The sequence below is a fragment of the Bos indicus genome, chromosome 5 (assembly GCF_029378745.1).
Source record: "Bos indicus isolate NIAB-ARS_2022 breed Sahiwal x Tharparkar chromosome 5, NIAB-ARS_B.indTharparkar_mat_pri_1.0, whole genome shotgun sequence".
NCBI classification, from domain to species: Eukaryota; Metazoa; Chordata; class Mammalia; order Artiodactyla; family Bovidae; genus Bos; species Bos indicus.
In genome coordinates this window covers 69,653,959-69,677,102 of record NC_091764.1, presented here as the reverse complement: position 1 = coordinate 69,677,102, position 23,144 = coordinate 69,653,959, and the positions used below count along the sequence as shown (strand labels likewise).

The 23,144-nt window shown below is 48.5% G+C and overlaps 1 protein-coding gene across 1 annotated transcript; it reads left to right on the top strand.

Moving 5' to 3' along the window:
* The first annotated feature begins 8,403 nt into the window (after nucleotides 1–8,403).
* Nucleotides 8,404–17,151, top strand: CKAP4 (cytoskeleton associated protein 4). The gene is made up of 2 exons (XM_019959895.2): nucleotides 8,404–9,083; nucleotides 14,680–17,151. The coding sequence occupies exons 1-2, from the start codon at nucleotides 8,631–8,633 to the stop codon at nucleotides 15,994–15,996; spliced, it is 1,770 nt and encodes a 589-aa protein (XP_019815454.2). The 5' UTR covers nucleotides 8,404–8,630; the 3' UTR covers nucleotides 15,997–17,151.
* Nucleotides 17,152–23,144: the final 5,993 nt, after the last annotated feature.

Below are 23,144 nucleotides of genomic sequence, written 5' to 3'. Positions count from 1 at the left end.
TTTAGTCGCTCAGTTATGTCTGACTCTGCCACCCCATGGACTGAAGCATGCCAGGCTCCCCTGTCCTTCACCATCTCCTGGACCTTGCTCAAACTCATGTCCATTGAGTCGGTGATGCCATCCAACCATTCTTCCTCTGTCTTCCCCTTCTCCTCCTGCCTTCAATCTTTCCCCGCATCAGGGCCTTTTCTAGTGTGTTATTGCCTGGTCTCCCTGCTGGCATAAGAGCTCCATGAGCGCAGGGACTTTGGGCAGCTTTGTTCACTGCTCTTGCTCCCACGCCTAGGTCAGATGCTCAAATCTGCCCAATGCATGAATCAAATGAAGTGCTTTCTTAGTATCAATTATCCACCCAACAGTAAGTACTAAGGATAGTGCAATGAACGAGGCAGACAACAGTTTTTGCCCTCTAAAGCATGTGTGCGTGCCAAGTCGCTTCAGTCATGTCCGACTCCTTGTGACCCTGTGGACCATAGCCTGCCAGGCTTCTCTATCTATGGGATTCTGCAGGCAAGAATACTGGAGTGGCCCTCTAAAGCAGAGGTCCCCAACCTCTTGGATCTAATGCCTACTGATCTGAGGTGGAACTGATGTAATAATAATAATAAAGTGCACAATACATGTAATGTGCTTGAACCATCCTGAAACCATCCCCACCCCCAGGTCTGTGAAAAAAACTCTTCCACGAAATTGGTCCCTGGTGCCAAAAAGGTCGGGGATCACTGCTCCAGAAGATCATGGCCTGGTGGGGATAAGACATCACACTAATTACACAATAAAATCTCCATCCTGCTGAAATATGGCACAGTGGGTGCTTTACTGATATTATTTCACTGAAATCTCACCACAACCTTAGGTTGTTGTACTGTAAGTCACAGTTTATGGATGCTATTTTAGTTTTTATTTTCTAGCTGAAAATACACAGATAGGCTCTGAATTATAGAATGGCTGTATTTATCTGCTGCTGCTGCTAAGTCACTTCAGTCATGTCCAACTCTGTGTGACCCCATAGACGGCAGCCCACCAGGCTCCCCCGTCCCTGGGATTCTCCAGGCAAGAACACTGGAGTGGGTTGCCATTTCCTTCTCCAATGAATGAAAGTGAAAAGTGAAAGTGAAGTTGCTCAATCGTGTCTGACTCTTAGCGACCCTATGGACTGCAGCCTACCAGGCTCCTCCGTCCATGGGATTTTCCAGGCAAGAGTACTGGAGTGGGGTGCCACTGCCTTCTCCCTGGATTTATCTAGTTGGCATATATTAATGATAATCACTTATGTGTTCTCTTGTTTAGTTGCTAAATTGTGTCTGACTCTTTTGTGACCCCATGGATTGTAGCCCGCCAGGCTTTTCTGTCCATGGGCTTTCTCAGGCAAGAAGACTGGAGTGGTTGCCATTTCCTTCTATGGGGGATCTTCCCAACCCAGGGATCAAACCTGTGTCTCCTGCATTGGCAGGTGAACTTTAGCATTTGAGCCACCAGGGAAGCCCTGTCTATGTGTAACTTAGTAAAAAATGGCCTTTTTTCATACTCATTACTTCCCATGAATCCTGTGATGTATTTGTCCTGCTCTGTAAACGAGGACTAGAGAAGTTAAAGAACTTGCTGGAGGGACACTAACAGATAGCATCAAACTCAGTCTGTATCCTCACCACTCTTCCTCATTCTGAACAACCCAAATGATGGAGGGGCTAATTGGGGTCTGGGATAGTCCGGGGCTAGATTTTGCTAGTGAAGGAGGCAGTTGGGACTTCCAGGCTGAAGGGCTGGGGAGAAGACCTTGAATAGAGAATGAAAGCTTGAAGGTGGCTGTAAGTCGGGGAGAGGAAGGCTTAGTAGAATCCTAGGTGAGTGAGGAGGCATAGTTCTCAAACTCCCATCCCTCGACACACTCTTGGTTATTGTGGTTTGACTCTAACAAGGAGATATGGGAGATTCTTGAGCCAGGGGCAGGATGAAAATGGTCTCTGAAGAATAGTTTTTGCAGCTACCTCTCCATCCCATTCACTGAAAAATACATCTTGTCTACACATCTCTTCAGTTTTTTTGGTTAAATTAGCAAATTATCTAAATCTATTATAAGACATTGCATTTCCACATTTCCACCTCTAAGCTTTCAAAACTTTCTTTCCTAACACCCCCCTCCACTAAGAGTAGGTACCCTGAAAGGGGAATGCTGAGAATCAGAGGTCTAGCATTCTCAGTGACAGACTGTCATATCCAGCCAGTAAGCAACCCATCGTGGACTGAGTGCCTCCTACAATCCAGGCAAACTGCCTGGGACTAGGGCTGAGAAAAGGAACAGATGACAGTCTCTGCCCTGAAAGCCTCAGCGTGAATGACAGTAAGCAAACAGGCAATTATAGCACATCACACACAGTAAGTGCTATGACCCATCTGGGAGCTGGGACAGCACCAGGGAGGGACATCTTCTCCAGGTTGGGGGTGGGGCAGGAAAAGGAAGCTGAGTACCTAAGAGAATAGGGCAACTCTAGGAAAGCTTAGCCTGGCTAAACAGAGGGTAAGAAGAGATTTGAGGAAGAAGGGAAGCTGGAGAGAGAGAAAAGTAGGGGCCAGATTATGAAGGATTTGTAATGTCATGCTAAGGTACTGGTTCTCAGAATTCTTTTTTTCCTACAACACTCCTGAGGGATGAAAAGTAGGTCCATCAGCAGCATGGTGAGAGGGAACAGTTGTGGAGGTAAATCGCCTGTGACGGGTTGAAATACAGCCCTCCCTTGCCCTTCCCAGTTTGAGATTCATGGTGCTTATTAAGAGTCTAGATTTCTTCAGAAGTCTGACTAGCCTTGGATCAATTACCTCATCCTGCTAAGCTTTGTCTTCTTATTGGTCTACACATTCATGTGCTGGTTGAGGGTATGAGCTCAGGATCAATTGCCTGGTCTTTAGCCCAAACGACACCCACCATTCTCAAGCTATGTCACCTAGTATAAGAGCTGTTCACCCTCTTCGGCAAACTGGATCAGTACCACCGTGGTGCCTACATCAAAGGCTCAGTGAGCATGAAAGGAGGTAAAATATGTGAAGCTCCTGGCACGGTGCCTGGGGTGAGTGAGCAGTAAATGTCAGCTAACAGAATACTGCAGCTCCTCTGAGCCTCCCAGTGTTAGCAACCATGCTGTCTTTGTCATGCCCATTCCTATCATCGTTACCACCATCATCATCAACACCTTCATCATCGCCATCCTCCTGATGCTGAAGTTCTAGGAGGTCATTTCTCATTGGGTTCCTCCCCACCACTGTCCTTCCTTTCATAAGACACTGTGGTTATCTTATGAAAGAGAAGGCCCTACATAGATAAATTTTAAATAATGAGAGATTCATCATATTCACTGAGTTCCTGTTATGTGTCAGACATCGTCTTGAGTACTGAGGATATGAGCATGAGCTAAATGAAGTTCCCAATCATGGCACTTACTAATGAGAAGAGACATACAGCAATGATTCAATAAGCATATATATAGTATATCAGAGAAAAATAAACCGGGGAAAGAGGGACAGACAGTGTCTCAGGTTGGGCAGTTGTTATTTTATATCAGATGATCAAGGAAGAGCTGGCCTAGAGGTGACATTTGAATTGAGGAAGGGAAGGCCACCACCTGGTGGATACCTGGGGCTGAAGTTTGGTGGGCACAGGGGACAAAATTACAAAGGCCCACAAAATAGGAAGATACTTGGCATATTGAGGAGCAATAGGAGGCCAGTGTGGCTGGATGGCAGTAATGAGGGGGCAATTAAGAAGGGATGAGAGGGAGCAGGGGGCCAGGACACAGGGACCCTTGGAGGTCATTGTAAAAACTGCCTTTGGCTCCGACTGTGTTGAAAAGTCATCACAGGGTTTTGGAAAGAGGTGTGAGAAGGTCTGACTTGTATTTTGAGGGGCTGCTCTGGCTTTTGTATTGAAAAAAAAAAAACAACCACAGGGAAGCAGCAAGTGCTTAAGCAAGGAGTCCAGTAGGAGGGTATTTCAATAACCCAAGTGAATGTTGGGTGGTGACTTGGAGCCACGGGATAATGGTGCAGGTCACAAGAAGTCAGAGATGCTAGATAAAATTTGCTAATATATTGCACTGGGTGTGGGGAGATGGGTGAGAGAAGGAGAGGAGTCAAGGATGATACCTGAGCAACTGGATGGATGTTACTGACGGGCTGGGATGAGGAAGACCACGAGTGGACGAGATCAAGTGAGTATTCATATTGCCTCTGTGAGGTAGGGATTATGGTTTTCTTCCATAAAAACTAGGACTCAGTGAAGTGAAGCCTCATATGGTGCTGGGAGTTCCAAGAAATAATTCCCCTGTTGCATGGAGCTCAGGCTTTGGAGCTGGGGAGCTCCTGGGACCAGGGACCACTGAGACTAACAGACACCCTGTTTGTGGGGCATTGAGCCTCATGCCTTGGCCTCTTGTCAACTTGGAATAGAGAAGAAGCAATTAAAGTAATAGGGGCTTTCTATTTAGCTATTCTAACTGAAATGCAGAAAACCAAAGGGCTGAAGGCTTACAGAGCTCTAGGTAGTTGAAGATCCTTGTAGTTCAGGGTGTTCAGAAGCATATTTGCACAAGCTGGGGGAAAGGAAGAGGTGGCTTTAGCTCCTCCTCTTTTCTACCTACATTCCTGACCATCGAACATACTTTATGGAAAGTGAAATGGAAAAGGCTAAGAAGAAATCAGGAGGAGACAGGAAACTTCCTCTAAATGCTTGTTGTGTTGACAAATAAAACAGGATAAAAGAATGGAAATCCCCAAGAACCGCTGGAGTCTTCCTGTCCCAGAAGGTGTGCTTCCACGACTACTTACCAACCTCCTCCTCTGGGTGTAGCCGAACACCATGGTGGAACCACAATCCAGAGGGAAACAGTGCTGCTCTTTCAAGTTAAACCCATCAGAGCCTGTGGTCTACAGGCCACAAATGGTGCTGGGAGCTCCAAGAAATAATGATGAAAGAAAAATGTTGAAATCTAGACATAGAAGTTCTGTGTGCAGCTAGACTTTCAGTGACTCTACCTACTCTTTATTCACTGAGTCCTGCCATGGGCCCAGGATCATACAGTGTCTCTCCTTTAACCCTCACAACAATCAGGTGAAGCAGTTTTTATTACCTCTGAAGACACAGAGGTTCAGAGAGTTCACATTCCCCCATCAGTCATGGAGCTGAATTTGAACTCGAGTTAGTCTATTCCAGAGCCCATGTCTTAACCATTATACTTCACTACCTCCCAAAAGGAAAAGGGTGAGAGGTACACACTAATAACGGTCCCATCTCCCATCCCTTCATTCTCCCAGGGCTCGGTGGAGGCAGAACGTTCAGAAATCTGTCATTTTTAAAGCAGGTCTATGTGTTGAATCAACTTTTAAAAATTTTTAAATGTAATTATTTCTCATGATAATCCGACTACTGGGAATTCCCTGGTGGTCCAGTGGCTAAGGCTCTAAGTTCCCAGTTCAGGGTGCCTGGGATTCAACCCCTGTTCAGGAAACTAGACCCCACGTGCTATGACTAAGTGTTAGCAACTAAAGATCCCTCGTGCTGCAACTAAGACCTGGCACAGTAAAATAAATTAAAAAAATAAAAATAAAAAAAAGAAATACAATTGATTGAAAAAAATCAGATGACTATTTTCTATAAGAAATAGATTAATAATAAGAAAGGCCTTTAGAGATACAGAAATGGTGACCTTGAAATCCAGAGAAGTATACTTCTCAAGGTCACAGAGTTTGGTGTGCTTGGCTGAGCCCCCAAAGCCACTTTGCAAATTATCATGACCTCTGCCCTAACAGGGATGATTGCTTGAAGGAGGATGGTTACTTTTTTGTGCACTAGAAATTTGAAACACAATCTGCGGAAGTTTTTAAACAAGGTTCTTCTAGCATCTTCTGATATTAGTCTTCTGCTTTCGTATGCCATTTCCTTTCTCCCCTCCTAGGTCAGAGTCATAGGCCTTGTTGAGCAGGGAGTTTTCTATCAGAGCTCCTAGTGTTTAGGTGGAGTGGGGACTGCTCTCTGTCTGGGGCAAATGATTGTATTTCTAGTCCAGAACCTGGTTTAATCTACTTTGGCCTCCCACACTAATAGCAACTCTTGTGCCAGCCTGGCCAGCTTCTGCGAACCTCTGCAACCTGGACCCACTCCACCCAGCTCATCTCTCTTTCCTAATTGCAGCTCACACCCTTAATGTCAGACAGGTGCCCGGGGTTCACCCCCATTTCCGCCACAGAAATATCCTCCCTACTCTCCTCCTATGCAAATCTATTTTTCAAGGCTTTGTTCAAGAACTTTCCACCTCAGAAGACTTCCCCAGGTGCAGCCTAATGGTTTGCTTTCCAAGTTTGTTTTCCATTTGTAAGTCTGGATGACACAATTTAGCCTTCAAAATGTTTCTGCACATTTCTCCAAGTGGAATGCAGGCCCTTTGAGGGCCGGGACATAGGTTCATTCATTCACTAGAGATTTTTAAAAGTATCTTATAAAGTGAGATTCATAGAGACATAGGCAATGGTTGCTTCCTATCCTCAAAGAGAGGAGACTCTAGTACTTTGCAGATATTCATCTGGTATATAGCAGACCCTCAACAAAGGTTTGCTATGTTGAACTAACGTACACAATGCTTTGCAATTGTCTTCTGTGTCTAAGTCGCATGAGAGGTATCATGTGGTTTACAAGTAAGGTTTCATGAAAGAGAGTATTTGAACTAGGCCTTAAGGATAGGGAGTGTTTTTTTAAAGAAGGAATTGAGAGACGTTTCCAGGGAAAAGAAACAGGGTTGCTAACTCACAGGCACACACAGACAGACACCAAGATTAGGGGGAAAGGAGCTTGTAAAGTGGAGCTCAGTACATGTCCCAGTATTAACTGGCCTTATTGAGTGTGAACAAACTGCTTAATTTCTCCACGGCCCAAGATCCCCTGAGGAAGGAAATGGCAACCCACTCCAGTGTTCTTGTCTGGGAAACCTCATGGACAGAGGAGCCTGGTGGGCTACAGTCCACCGGGTCGCAAAGTGTCAGACTGCGATTTAGGGACTAAACAACAATATTAAGCCGCACAGGCTCCGGAAGAAGCAGATCAAGGTTCAGATTACGGTTATGGGAGATCTTGGGACAATCACTTGGGGTGGGGCTCAAGCTCAGTTTGTCTCCCATTAAGCAGGGAAAATAATTTCTATATTAGAAGATATCAGTGAGGTTTGGTAGAACATATATGTAAGTTGCGGAGCACAGGGCCTGGCATTAGTTTATTTCCTTCCACCAAAGTAGGCATGGAAGCCCTGATCTGCCGTCCTCTCACTGCGGCCGCTGCCGGTTGCCAGCGCGTAGCACAGAGCCTGTCCTTAGTGGGGGCAGCGGACACAGTGCGGGGCGGGGGAGGCAAAGAGAAAATGGAGTTGAACGGGCTTCAGAAAAAAGTCAACAGTGTCGACAGCGAATTGGCTGGGCTAAGTGGGCTGCTCATGACTCTTCCCTTGAACAGTCTTCACGCAGCCCGTCAATATTTGCAAACTTTTCCGAAACATGCCTTTGGGGCCAACTGGTTTTCAGAAAGCCCTTTCTGCCTAGTCTTCAAACCCCAGGAAAGAAAAAAGGTCCAACCCCAGGAAAGAAAAAAGGTCCAACCCCCGGAGGCGTGGAGGGTGGGATCGGGGAAGAGTGAGGGGAGTTGGGGGTTTCCCCAGCTCCCCGGAAAAAGGAATGGGGGTCTCTTCTTGCCCCTTTACTCCCACTCCCAGGAGCACGGCTCCTGGGGCGCCCCCCTTCATTTCCTCTCTTCGCAAGGGTCCAGAAGGGAGCGGGGCTCGCGCTGAGTCCTCAACACTAGATTTTGCCCGGCTCCTCCACTTCTGACCCGCCCGGCCGCCTTTCCCCGGGGCACCCGGGGCCCCAGCTCAGTCGCCAGTCCGGGTCCCAGTTGACCCAGCCCTCTGCCCCCTCCCTGTGGCCACCTCAGCAGCCGGTTCCCGCCTCCTTAGACCCGGCCCGGCCGCTCCCCACCTCGCCCCCTACAGCCGCCTGCCCTGACCTCCATTGACCCGGCTGGGATACCATCGTCGCCCCCCGCTCCCACCATGCCCCAGTAGACCCCGCTCGGCCACAACCCTCCCCTCCGCCGAACCCCCAACCCCTGGACCTTTTTGCTGGGCCGCCCCTTTTCCTCGGCCACCCTCATCCCACCCCGGCTCCCGTAGACCCGGCTGGGCCACCGCCTTCCCCTAGATCCCCTCGCCCTATCCCAGCCTCCGTAGACCCCGCGGGGCCGCCCCCCGCTCGGCCCTCCCTCTTTGGGGTCGTGGCGGCAAGGGGAGGGGCCGCCCGCCGGCCCCAGCGTGCGTGGCAGGCGCTCCGGGCTCGGCTCTGCCGGCCTCCCTTCCCGGGAGGCGGGGTCGGCGCCGCGGCGGCGGCGGCGGCGGAGGCAGGCCCCCTCCTCCTTCCTCCCTCGCCCGGCCTCCTTCCTTGCCCGCCCGCCCGCTCTCGCTCTCTCTCTCTCGGCCGCTCCGACGCCAACAGCGCCCGCGTGCTGCTCGCCCAGCCCCGGGGGAGCCCGAGGAAGTTTCCCCGGCCGCGCGCCCCACTCGCTCGCCTCGCAGCCTGCGGCCTCAGCCGCCGCCGCGCCCGACATGCCCTCGGCCAAACAAAGGGGCTCCAAGGGCGGCCACGGCGCCGCGAGCCCCTCGGAGAAGGGCGCCCACCCGTCGGGCGGCGCGGATGACGTGGCGAAGAAGCCGCCGCCGGCGCCGCAGCAGCACCCGCCGCCGCCCGCGCCGCACCCGCAGCAGCAGCACCCGCCGCAGCATCCGCAGAACCAGGCGCACGGCAAGGGCGGCCACCGCGGCGGCAAGTCTTCCTCCTCCGCCGCCGCTGCTGCCGCCTCGTCCTCCGCGTCCTGCTCGCGTAGGCTCGGCCGGGTGCTTAACTTTCTCTTCTACCTCGCCCTGGTGGCGGCGGCCGCCTTCTCGGGCTGGTGTGTCCACCACGTCCTGGAGGAGGTCCAGCACGTCCGGCGCAGCCACCAGGACTTCTCCCGGCAGCGGGAGGAGCTGGGTCAGGGCTTGCAGGGCGTCGAGCAGAAGGTGGGTACCCAGGCCCCCGACCTCCGTGCTCCCGGCGGCGGCGGCTCCCGCACACACAGCCAGGCCCCCTCGTGCCCTCCCGGCGGGGGCCCTCGCCGGCCCAGGCCGGGTGTCCTCCGCCAGCGGCTCGGGATCCCCTCGCCCCGGCCCTTTGGCTCCGAGGCAGCCCCCAGACCCTCTTTGTTAATGGCCGCTGAGGAATCGGCCCGAGGGATGGACCGCTTCGAGGATGTTCCGACCGCCTGGGAGGGTGGGCCAAGGGCCTGTCACAGGACATTAGCGGTGACCTGTAAGGAAGCCGGCATGCTCTGGGGAGCTCATTCTTTTTGGATTAGGAACCGCTGAATGGGCAGAGTTGTCTGGAGAGGAGCTTGGAAGGGAAACCAGCGCATCCCTGGAAGCCTCGGGCAAGGCCGCACCTCTGCTCTCCCCGTGGGAGACATCTGAGCCAGATTTTAATAGACCCGGAGCCCGGGGATAGAGAAGCTAGTGATGTTACTCGTTTGTATAGTTCTGATGAAATATTTCATCTCGTTAGGCCCCCTGCGCTTTATTAGACTAGTGTACCTAAGTGGGCCTTGGAAGTATGATAGCATATTTCAGCCTTAGAGGAGAGGAACGGCCAAAGATACTAGGTCACACTGGTGAATAATACAGAGGTACATTTATATGGTGTTTAGAGGGCTTACTCACTTATTATCTAATCCTCATAGCAACCTTGGGAGGGAAGGAAGGAGAGAGGACTGGCAGTTTTGACTCTGTTTTCCAGACCAGAAAATTGAGATTTAGAGCTTAATTGACAAAGACCGCAACTGGTGAGTGGCAGGTTGCATGACAGCCTTGAGGCCACTGGGGCCTGTTTCAGGTTCCAATGGACCCACCTTTCAACAGGAAGCTGCTTAGGGTCTACCTTTTCTGATTTTTCTTTTTACACCAAGTGCAGCTCCTTCAGCCTCATTCCCCCTCTTCCGTCCTCCACTCATGTCATTGCTCAATGAAACTTGGTTGCATGATTGAAACAAAAAATCCCGCCACCTCTTCTGAGCCCGGAACTGCTGCCTCCTTTTCCCAGCATGCTGCCGGCCCTGCCAAGTTTCTATTGACTGTGTAGAATATGCGGGACTAGGAATTTCCTCTTAAGACTGGTGGAGCAACTGGAGTGAGTCATTTTGCTCCATGCTGCAGGCCAAGGGAGGTGACTTTTTGAAGGGAATTAAGTAGGCAGCGCTGCTTTGCCTATCTGGAATGTCAAATCATTCTTAAAAAATAGACATACTGCTGAAGTATCATCAGTAGGCTCTTTGTTTCCTCTCTTGATCCACCCACTTACCAATCAATCATAATATTTGGTGAAGTCTGATAGTCGCATGGCTCCTGGTAGGCCCTGTGGAGGGTATGAAGGTGCAAAGGACAAATCCTATTTGTGAAGCAGCCCACAGGCAGGTTTTGGTTGAGGGTGACTGCTGTGTGAGTTCAGAAGAGAGAGAAGGTGGAGTTTGCCCAGGCCTGTGACCCGGTGGCCAGCGTGGTACCAGTCTAGATCTATATGGTGGTAGATAACTGTTGAGAGATGGCATGAGGAACACACAGGCTTGTTTGGCAGACTCTACATGGCCATCCTGCCCGCAGCAGAGTAAAATTTAGGAGGCTGTAAGAGGGGAGGCTAAAGATGAGGCCCAGATGGTGGAGGTCTTGAGTTGAGGCAGGAGAAAGAAATTGAGGTTTATTCTTTCTGCTTCCTCCCTGTCCCCTCCCTTATTCTTCCATCTGGTTCCCACTCTTGCTCCATCTCAGCTTTGTACAGATTCCCTTTCCTTTTGGGTACTCAGTTCTCCCATCTCCATAGTAAGGGGAGGACTCTTTCCAGGTTTTCAAGAATCCACCTGGCTATAAACCATTGAAATTATGACCTTTCTTTTTTAGTAGTGTAGAGGCTCATATTTAATGCCTCATGTTTGTTGTGCATTCATCTGACTCTCACGGTGCTAACAGGTACTGATAAGTACTGATATGATCCCCTTTTCACAGACCGGGAAGGTGAACACCAGGAGGCTGAGTAACTGTACATGGTTACACAACCAGCAGTGCTAGGATTCAAAGTGCAGTGAACTCCTAGAACACGGTTCACCACTTACCTATTCATTTTGCCATCTTTCCCATGCCTTGCTTAGTACCTAGTAGGTGCTCAATTAATGTCCATTTCATTGACTTGGAACATTTGCCACATAGGATCTTCCATTGCATGTGGTCACTTCTCTCTGGATCTCCAGGGTGGCCAGTAGATTTTACTTTGCCTTAAGGAGTGAGTAGTGATGGATGGTCCTCTGACAAACTAAGTTTGAGCACCTTATTCCTCTGAGGATGAGGGTTTGGTTCTTCTCAGAGACATATTCTTACTGTATTATTATTATTCATAATTAGTCTTCGCTGTGGGCCAGGTGTTCCCAGTTACCCTCTGAGACATGAGCACCACTGCACAGATAGGCCAGCTGAGTCTGGAGCAGTTGTGTTGCTCATTCAGGGTCATGTGCAGACCCTCGGTGGTGGAGCTGGGGTTGGAATCAGAGCAGTGTGACTTTGAAGCATGCTATTCCACTGCCCTTTGGGGTGCCCACCTGATCTCGTTCTCAGATGCTCTCAGATGTTCTCAGACCTGGGCATGGCCCCAGTCTGCTGAATGGGCTGAGAGGCTGGCCTGTTCTTATCCTGAAGATTCAGCAGGCACAATTAGGCGCAGGGCTTCAGAAACCCTGATTCTGCTCTAGGCCCTCTGAAGGGCTTGGGTTGCCTTGGCAGATCCAGGGTGGCATACAGTGATTTTAGAAGTTGGCTTAAGGCCGGTGGGGTCAGTTGAATGAGACTAAGAGCTGTCTGTGGGCGAGTGAGTTCTCTGGTCATATTTCTTTGTTCTCTCATCTTGCTCTGGGCTAGGAGTCATGGCTTGAGGCTGAGCAGCATTTCTAGGCACTCAGTGCACTTTAAACATGCTTCTGCCCGGGTGTATCACTGGAGGCCAAGAGTGCAGTTTCTAAACTCAGACATTCTTGGCTTCTGATGCTCAGCTCTACCACTTCCCAGGCTCCTGCTTTGTAAAATGGGGATCAATAGGTGCTTCCATGAGATTATTATGAGGGTGGATTGAGATGATGTCTCTTAAATTTGCATAATTATTTACATCAAGTTCCTGTTGAATATCAACCACCGCTAACTAGTCTCTTACCCCGCCTCTACTGTGAACTCCTTGAGGGCAGGGATCCTGTCTTGGTGTCACTCTGCTCGGGCATCTTGTCCACCACTTAGTGGGCATCCCACATATGCTGGGGAAACAGATAAAATCACTGCATATTGATTATAACGGGGTCTTTGCATGTGAAGATGAACAGCTCAGAAGATGAACAGCACCAACATAGGGAGACACTGTCTGTGCTCTTTTCATTGGTTTCATCTGTCATTTCTGATCTAGGTCCCTTCCTAGCCGTCTGTAAAGAGCCAGTCCAGGTTAGGAGTGACAGACGGGTTGGGGAAATGGACCAGCCTGGGCTTCTTCAGGCCTTGCTCTGTAAATTCATTCATTCTTTGATTCATTCAGAAAACACTGATGAACACCTACCATGTTTCAGGTACTGTGCCTACCTGTTGACACCCCTGTTCTGAAATCTGTGCTTAGAACAGGCAGATTCTGTGATTGAATAACCTAGTTTCAGAGGAGAGCTGTCTCTGGTACCTTCTCAAGGTGTCCTTTATGACTCAGGTTATATTTGGTTGAGCAGGCAAATTGTCTAGTATTCTGGAGTCCCTGAGAACCTTATTCTAATCTGCTTTAAAATCACAGACTGGTAGAAGCAATAAAGGACTTTAGAAACCGATTTGTTAATAGATGAAGAACTTGGGACTTGGAATTTGAGTGTGACTTCCTTGTGCTCACAGAGCTGGTTATTGGTGGGACTGGAACTAGAGCCCAGGGTACTATTCCTAGTCCTGTAGTGTTTGCCCTTTGTCACTGGGCCAGGGGTGGGCTGAGCTACTCCAGAAAGATGCAATGATAATGAAGGTGACAGTTACTGTTTACAGGTTGCATGGTGATAAAGAATCTACTTGCTAATGCAGGAGACACAACAGATGCAGATTTGATCCCTGGGTCAGGAAGATCCCCTGGAGGAGGAAATGGCAACCCGCCCTAGTATTCTTGCCTGGAAATTCCCATGGACAGAGGAGCTTTGAGGGCTATAGTCCATGGGGTCGCAGAGAGTCTGAGCGACTAGGCACAGCTATGTGTTAGGCCCAATTTAAGCGCTTTATATATATTAACTCACTTTATTCTCACAAAACAAGCTAATGAATTAGATACTATCTTTGTTTCCATCCTGTGGCTGAGGAAACCAAGGCATAGATATGCTAAATTACTTCCCCGTGATCACAAAGCTAGAAAGTGTCCAAGCTAGGATTTGAGCATAGGTGGTCCCATTCTAAAACCCATGCTATTTTTTTTTAAAGCCCTTCATTATGGAAATGTTCAAGCATTAAGAAAAGAAGAGATCAATATAGTGAACCCTACTTTCAATAATCATCAATTTTTTCTATTTTATTTAATCCATTCACCACCCCTTCCTCCTTTCATTTTGTCCTGCTCAGTTCTGCTCAGCAGTTCTGACTGTTTTGGCAGGCCATTAATCATCATACTCTCAGCCTCTCAGGACATTAAACCTGCTCCCTGGAGTGGTTCCCAGGTCAGACCCTGTTCAGGGTAGAATTTATTTAGAATGAATGTATAGTGGCAGTCAGTATCATAATGTGTTCACAAGCCAGAAAATGCTAAGGGCCACTGGTCCACTGATCACATTTTCAGTTAAGGATGTGATTTGTTCAGGGCCAAAGAGCTAGAACTACCAAGCAGAGATCTGAACCTGGTCTCCTGCCTTCCTGCCCAGTGTCTCCCATGTGCCTCAGCTTTGTTTCTGTGAAAACTTGGGACCTTTCAGTTGCAAGAGCTAAAAATTCAGCTAAAATTGCCCTAAAGAAAGATGGAGGGAGGGAGAAAGATAATTTATTGGCTCAAACTTACTAGTTCCAGAGTAGATGCCTTCAGTATGGCTGTCTCCAGGGGTTTAAATTGTATCTTCAGAACTTGATCTTGCCCTCCCTGAGTTCTGCTTCCTTCTGTGCTGGCTTGATCTGTAGGCAGGCATTGATCATGTGCTGGTCTGAGCTGTTCCAGACTTCCCTCATCCTATAGCTAGCAATTCCAGTAGAAAGAGCTTTCTATTCCCAGTAGTTTTAAGAGAAGTTATGCAGTTGACTTGCTGGCCTGGCTTAGGCCACATGCCCATCCCCTAATCACTGTAGTTCCAGGCCAGGGTGGGGAAGTGGGTGGATGGAAAGCATTGATTGGTCAGGCCTAGAGGGCTTGTAGTGGAGCCTTTGGGTTGGTCCCCCAAACCATATGGGCTGTGTGTAAGGATGGTTCCCCAAAGGAGAATTATGGTACTGTTCTGTTGGAGGAGGGACCTTTAAGCTGGGCAGATCAAAAAAAATATAGCTGAATTGCATAAAACCCTTCAGCAGTTCTCTGTGGTTAACATCTGTATTTTGGTTATAGGTGCAGTCTCTGCAAGCCACATTCGGTACTTTTGAGTCCCTCGTGAGAAGCTCCCAGCATAAACATGATCTCACAGAGAAAGCTGTGAAGCAGGGGGAGAGCGAGATCAACCGCATCAGTGAAGTTCTACAAAAACTCCAGAATGAGATCCTCAAAGACCTCTCTGATGGGATCCACGTGGTCAAGGATGCCCGGGAGCGAGACTTCACCTCCCTGGAGAACACAGTGGAGGAAAGGCTGACGGAGCTCACCAAGTCCATCAATGACAACATCGCCATCTTCACGGATGTCCAGAAGAGGAGCCAGAAGGAAATCAACGACGTGAAGGCCAAGGTCGCCTCTCTGGAAGACTCGGAGGGATACAAGCAGGATCTGAAAGCCTTGAAGGAAGTGGTTAAGGAAATACAAACCTCTGTGAAGTCCAAAGAGAAGGACATGGAGGCCCTGAGAAGCACCATCCAGACCATGGAGTCGGATGTCTACACAGAGGTCAAAGAACTGGTGAGCCTCAAACAGGAGCAGCAGAGGTTCAAGGAGGCGGCCGATTCGGAACATCACACCCTTCAGGCGCTCACGGAGAAGATCCTCCGGGCTGAGGAGTCTGCCGCCCATCTCCCCGAGGAGATCAGGAGACTCGAGGAGGAGCTCGGCCAGCTCAAGGCCGCAGCCCTCCGGCCAGAAGAAGACGGGGCCTTCAGACCCTCCGAGGCCTTTGAAACGCTCCAAAAGGAGAGCCAAGGCTTGGACTCGCGGCTGCAGAGCGTGGAAGACGGGGTGCAGGCGGCGCGGGCAGCCTCAGCGCGCCAGGGCGAGAGCCTGGAGGCGCTGCGCGCTCAGAGCGAAGAACAGGCGCGGCGCCTGGCGGAGCTGCAGGAGCGCGTGGCCGGCCTGGGCCCCGACGCTGATGCCGAGGGCGGCCTGGCAGGCACGGTGCGTGGCCTTGGCGAGGCCCAGCTCTCACTGGCCGGTGACGTGGACGAGCTGAAGCGCCGCGTGGCCGAGCTCCCCGGCGCTGTGGAGGCTCTGCAGAAGGTGCAGGAGCAGGTCCACACGCTGCTGGGCCGCGAGGCCACCGCCGTGCCCCCCCAGGACCTGCTGGACAGACTCTCCTCTCTCGACAACCTCAGAGCCTCTGTGGGCCAGGTGGAGTCGGACTTAAAAATGCTTAGGACTGCTGTGGACAGTTTGGTCGCGTACTCGGTGAAGATCGAGACCAACGAGAACAACTTGGAGTCCGCCAAGGGTTTGCTAGAGGACCTGAGGAATGACCTGGATAGGTTGTTTGTGAAAGTGGAAAAGATTCATGAGAAAGTCTAAATGGATTGCGTGTGCAGGGCACGGATGGCCAGTGCAGTTTTTCATGACCAAAAAAAAAAAAAAAAAAATGGCCCCTCCTCAACTCTCCCCCCACAGACAGGTCCCTCCACGACCCGCACCACCAGGACCTCCCGGGCCTTCCATGGTTTTGTGCCTGGTTAACTTATTTATGATGGTTACCGCGCACCAAGGGTTGTGCAAAAGTCTTCTGCTTCAGCTTTGGGGCTGGGGGCCGGTTTCCTGAAGGCACGGTTTCTGTGCCTCAGAGGCACCTTCTAGAAGGGATGTCTCTTCCTAGTGTCAGGGAAGAACCGTAGTGGCTGCAGTTGAGGATTAACAGAAGCAGATTAACCTCAAAAATCCTGCCTGGCTGGCAGATTTCAAGCAAAATGTGGGGGTAGGAGGTACCTTTCTTTTTAATTGTCTTTAAGGAAAATTCATTTTATTTTTATCTTTTTTTTAGTACTTCTGGCCGAGGTTTTCATGAGATGTCACTCACTTCTTGTCTTCCACTTCAAACTGGTTACAGCTCATTAAGGTCAGCTCTGAATTGAGAGGGGGACAAGCCCTCAGTTTTTAGTTGCATCAGCTGCTTGATGGTCGCCTCTGTGGGGAAAGGTGTCTTTTCCATTCCTGAACCATTTCACGATCTCAGTGGTAACTATGCAAAGAATTCAGCCGGTTCTGAATGTGAAGACACAACCCCCCACAGAGTCCCCTGTGGCTGACCCGTGTCACCTCTTGATAAGGCCCCAAATAGTGCGTTCAGAATAAGGGTTTAGAATCCCTGAGAGTCCTTGGATTCCTTCAGGAAATGTATTACGAGAGCTGCTCATAAAGGCATAGACTGCCTCCCCAGGGAATGGAGGCCACCGTCTCTCTTTTATCACAATGTTCTTGAAGAGGTTTGCTGTCAGCAGACCCCATCCATCAGTGAGGACCGTGTGCATTTTCTGTAGCCATTTGCTGTTCCCCTTCCCCCTTTGAGCTGTACTGTTCTTTAATGGCTGTCTTGCCCTTTAAAAAAGAAAAAAGAAAAAAAGAAAAAAAAAAGGAAAAAGAAAAAAAAGGTTTGTTTAGTTTACTGTGAAATGAACTGTATGGCTTATTTACAGTATTTTTAATTCTTAATAAAACACTTGAGCTTTGTTATGACTTTTCCAGAGTGGTGGTTTTCTGAGAATTTGGTAACTTTTAATGATGTATTAATGTGCAGTATTCAGAATTAGAAAGATGGGTAATTTTCAATTGTAAACTTTTTTTTTTTTTTTAATTTTTCAATCAAGATGTCCTCCCTGTTAGGCCTGGGCACCTAGTTCTGATTTGACTATTAGCAGTTTTCTTTATAGGTCATTGCTTGACCCCAGTGCTTAACTATAGCAGAGGGTTACAACCCTGGCTTTCTGTTAGATTCTTGGAGCCTTAAAAAATACCTGGGGACCCTCTCCATAGATTTTGGATTCAGTGGGTACAGAGGGCTGGCACTAGCATTTTAAAGGCCTCCTAGCTGAGGGACTTCCCTGGTGGTCCAGTGGCTAAGATTCTCTACTCCCAGTGCAGGGGACTCAGGTTCGATCCCTGGTCAGGGAGTTAGATCCCACATGTCACAGTTAAAAGAGCTTGAAGGCCACAGCTAAGACCTGGTGCAGCCAAATAAGGAAAAATAAATGTTTTTTAAAAAAAAATCAGTAAAGTTTCCCTAGCTGATTCTAATGCGCAGCCAGGTTTGAGAACCAGTGTGTTGATTCATCTGTGTGACCTTTGGCCCCTGTGCAAACCTAGGAATGTTGACTTCTCAGGTTGCCATACACCTACCACTCTATAACAAAGGATACTGTTCATTGAATTGAGTACCTGTCTGCCAGTGCCAGGTGCTTAGCACTTCATAGGCCTCAGTTTATTCCTTCTAATATTACCCGGAGGTAGGCAGTATCATTCCCCGTTTTATAAAGGAACAACAGGCTTGTAAATAAGCACAACGTACAGTCATTAGCTAGGAGAGGGCAGGGCTGAGGTTTGAACCCAGTCCCTGCTCTTAACTGTAACAGCATCCTCCACCTTCCACCAGCACAAGGGCAGGCCTTCATTGACCTGGGCAACACCTCCTGTCTGTTGGTTCAGAGACTGCATGAGCTCTTTTCTCTCCCAAAGGGAGAGAGGGCACAGGGGAGACCAAGACCTGAGTGCATACGGACCTTCAAGCTTCCACTCTGACTGGAGGGCCTCTCATCTCTGAACTTCTCTGTTGGTCATTCTGCATCCTGGGGTCAGCATCCCTAAGCCTTCACAACTCTTATTTTTCCCAAAGCAGTTTGCGCATCAAGATGGGCCCTTTATTAGTGTTAGCTATCATATCTGTATTTTTATTTTAAAGTCAAAGAGTTGATATGTATGTTTTAGCAACTCATTTTGCCCTCTTTGGGGGAGGGTGCTGAGCAGGATAAACCCCCATGTTTGGAGCAAATTAAATTCTGATTCTCAGGTCGGTTGGTTGCATCAGGCATATTCTTGCTCTTTTACCTTCATTTCTGCAGTCCTTAATCTCCGACTGTGGAGTAGTTTAATATATTCTCATTTAATATTCATAGTTGAAAACATCTACTAGGGTCAGAGAAGTAATCAGATATAAATTCAAGTGGTAAAGATAAAAGGAATGCATTATGAGATCTTACCCCAAATAATCACAATTCAGTCTTCCTCGTGACTCTGCTCACTTATTCATTCAATGGACATTTGTTGAGCCCATAGCCAAACATTTTGCCAAATATCAGTGAATTCAAGATGGACCTGACAAGATCCTTGTCTTTCAAGGACCTATAGCTGAGTGGAATGGGAGTGACAGTCCTGAAAGCTGGTAGATGGCATAAGGAATCACAGGTGCTATAGCCAGGTCTAATGCAGTACAGAAGAGAGAGTGGCAAGTTCTGCGAGAGTTGGGCTAGGGTGGTTAGAATAGATTCGCAGAGGCCTGCGGGAAATCAATTGGAATGTGTCCGTGAATAATGGGAACACTCAGGAAACATGAGGCTGCCCCGCCCTTTGAACAGGGGATAGGCACAAGTTACTGAAGGCCTTGATTAAAGTGGATGATTCAGGGACTTCCCTGGTGGTCCGGTAGCTAGGACTCCATACTCCCAGTGCAGGGTGCCCGGGTTTGGTCCCTGATTAGGGAACTAGATTCCACATGCCACAACTAAAAAGATCCTGAATGCCATAATGAAGATCAAAGATCTTACATGCCACAGTTAAGACCCAGTGCAGCCAAATAAATAAATACTAAAAAACAAAAAAACTGGATGACCTGGCACCAGGATAATCGACTGCAGTGAAATTCCCCAGGCAAGACTGGCAGCATGCTGGTAAGGAAAGTGCTACTGTGTCGCCTGGCACTTAGGATGGTGATGATACCTAACAGGATGACTGTGAGGGCTGCAGGGGGCCATGGGTGGAGAGGGTTTAGGTTAACACGGCATCTGGCTATAGCAAGAACTCCAGGGCTCATGTGCAGCCACACCAGAGGGTGAAAGATTGAAATACTTCTGTGCTGCTTGGTAAACACCTGCAGCCCCGAGTGCCTTCTTTTGGGACCACTAACCTTCTTGCAGTCCAGCAACCGGCTAAAATATGGATGTACTGGAACCTCTAGGACAGTGCTTCAGCCTCATGGCCAGCATTAATTCTGATGACTGCGCACCCATGCTTTGACAGTGGTTAAATATTTAGAAATCACCCTATGTTTTCCACAAGAGCCTGTGGAAAAGACCCTGGAAAAGACTCTGATGCTGGGAACGATTGAGGTCAGGAGGAGAAGGGGCGTCTAGAGGATGAGATGGTTGGATGGCATCACCAACTCAATGGACATGCATTTGAGCAAACTCTGGGAGATCGTGAAGGACAGGGAAGCCTGGCAGGCTGCAGTTCATGGGGTCATAAAGAGTCAGACATGACTGAGCAACAAGGAAATGTTTTCTTCAAAGCATGATTCTGAGCTATGGATCTAAATATTCAGTAATATCTGGACACACTGCACCCCTCCCCACCCCCATCCCCCTGACATCTCACAGGGTTCAAAACTAAAGTCATTGTTTTTCCCTGGAATCAGGGTAACCACTGCTCCCTCATTGCTTGAACTAGAAGCTCAAGAGTCCCTCCTGTCTTCCCAACTCTCCCTTTTCCTGTTCTTCCACATCATCTTGGATAGAAACCTGGACACAGCCACTCCATCCCACATCCCCCAGCCTTTACTCCATCACTGGATGGTCCCTGAATTCCAGCAGCAACCCCTGACTGCACCCTCTGCCTATTAATACAGAAACCTGGTTCATGCACTCACTATTCACTCACTACTTGGAGAGTACTGCTTTTTGTGGAACAAAGAGATGCCAAGGAACAAGACATGTGGTTCCTGCCTTCATGAGGTTTACAGTCCAGCTCTGGGGAGGCAGTAAACGTGGAAAGAAACAGAGCTAACTGTACAAACTGCAGTCCGTATCTTGAGGGATATGAACAGCTCCTAGTTGGCCTCTTTGTCCCCAGCCTGGTTCCCATTCAGGCAATCCCCAGTGGGTAACCGGTGTGATGTTCCTCAAAAGCTTTGAGAAAGAAAATGTCTCAAAAGTCAGCCTGTGTCCTTTCCCCCACTTAATCCTTCAGTGTCTCCCCTTTGGCTTCAGAAGAATATCCCAGTTAAAAACCTGTGCTCTTACAGACACAACAGGTCACATATTGTATGATTCCATGTATATGAAATATCCAGAATAAATCTACAGCGACTGAAGGCAAGTTGGTGGTTGTGGGGGCAGAGGGAGGGGGAAGGAGTTGTGGAGAGCATCTGCTTAGCAGGCACCAGGTTTCTTTTGGGGTGATGAAAATGATACCATAATAGTGGTGGTTGTTACACAACGCTGTGGTCATACTAAACTCCATTGAATGATTCACTTTAAAATGTTTAACTTTGTTATGTGAATTTTATCTCAATCAAAAAAATGGAAAAAAAATGGAAAAAACAAAAATAAACAGAGGAAAAAATCCTGTGCTCTGAATTACTCTAGAACTGATTTCTTCACTGAAAAATACCCAGTACTTCTTGAGTTTACTTTTTATTGAAGTATAACACGTGGGCTTTAAGGCATACACATCAGAAGTACACAGCTGAGTGAATTTCTACGTGACACACCACATGCTAACCACCAGATCAAGAGAGACGTTTCCAGTACCTCACAAGCTTCCTATGCCCCACGGTCATGTCAGTTCCCAAGGTAACCACTCTTCTGACCACCATCACCATAGATTAGTCCATTCTTGACTTTTATATAGATTGAATCATACCACATAAGACCTGGAATTCCTTTTAAAAAAACTACATTGAGATATAATTCACACAGTACAAAATTTATTAAAATATACAATTGCTCTTAGTATATTTACAGAAGGCTGAAGACATTCTTATTTGCTAAATCTTGCCCCTGTCACATACTTAAAAAAAAAGGCGCATAGTAGGTGTTCAATAAACAGTATCTGTTTGCGGTCATAAGGTTTTTTGAACTGGACAAACAATGTTAGGGTCTCCATCTTGCTAGTCAACAACTCTGAGAGGACAAAGAAGTGTGAAGAGTGGTAGAAACCACTCCCCTCTCAGGCTGGGTCCAGAGGCGAGGAGGTGAAAACCACAGAGGAAGGGGCTTTGACTGCCTGTCCTCCTCCTCAGGCTGCATCTGGTCAGGACTGGATTCCACAGGCTGCCATTTATTCTCAACAGGGCAGAACTGTATTCATTCTGGGAGACAAGATGAAGGCTGAGGGCCCCTTTCCTTGAGAGATTCCCACACATGTATGAAGGATCACATGTAGTACGGCATGCAGTGGTAGAGGGTTGCACACAGGAGGGGCCGACGAGGCCCTGGACCTCTGTTGTCGCCTGCCCAGCATCAGTCCTCCCGTGTTTGGCAACAGCTCTTCTGTTTTTATTCACAGAATCACCCCTTCCCATTCCCAGTCCACTGCCATTTGATGAGACTGACTGTGATAAACACATGACCCAGGATTGGCCAGTGAGAAATCCCATTCTCCTGGTTTGATTTGTTCGAGATGAACAAGCCGACTGAAAAGATACACAAAGAAATACTGCTAGTGTAGACCCCCAAGGACTACACTAAAAAGATACACAAAGATCTTCCTGACCCAGGAATCAATCCGGGGTCTCCTGCATTGCAGGCAGATTCTTTACTATCTGAGCCACCAGGGAAGCCCTACACAACATGAGAGTTAAATGTTATCTGGGGCAAAATGAGGACTGTAGCCCAGAGACAGCACCTCAGATGGATAGCTCCGAGAGACTGCTCCAAAGAGGCAATGGGGGAAGGTCAGTATATAAGACTTTGGTGAAAGGGGAGCTTAATACAATCAAGTGCTTATTTTATAAACGATTTTCTCCTAGTTATGAGGAACTGATGTCACCACGAAGAGATTTGGTGATTTTCTAGATATGAAGAGATGAAAGGATTGGATCATGAAATCAACTCCTGAAAATATCTATCTAAAGACCTGTTCTACCAGTTTTCCTCGAGCACAGAGTGCCTCACCCTCCACCCTGAATTCCCCTCAGAGGGTGTTGAAGGTTGGCAGCTGCGGCAGCACAGGGTTCAATCTCCACAGAGGCCGATGGCAAATGCCCTTGTTGTTGTTCAGTCACTGGCAAATGCTCTTGGCAAGTGTCAATTTGTAGTTGACAAATACATGTCCCAATCTCACCCATTGCTGCTGGGACTTTCTAGAAAGGGGTGCCCTTTGTCCACTGGCTGGATATAAGCCCACAGCAGCTAGGGGCCATCTTATGTGGAGAGATCACTGAGAATGAAGCTGGCATAGAGGAAAGCAAATCCAAGGGATGGCAGTAACTGGTTCCTTATGACATAGAATGAGAACCTGGATCCAGCTGTGCCCTAAAGCTCCAGAAGCCACGTTCTTTACTACATGGAATCGTACACCATTATGCCAACTTTTGGCTCCCCTGGTGGCCAGTGGTAAAGTATCTGCCTGCAGTACAGGAGACTTGTGTTCAATCCCTAGGTCAGGATGATCCCCTGGAGAAGGAAATGGTAACCCATTCCAGTATTCTTGACTGAAGACTCCCATGGGTAGAGGAGCCT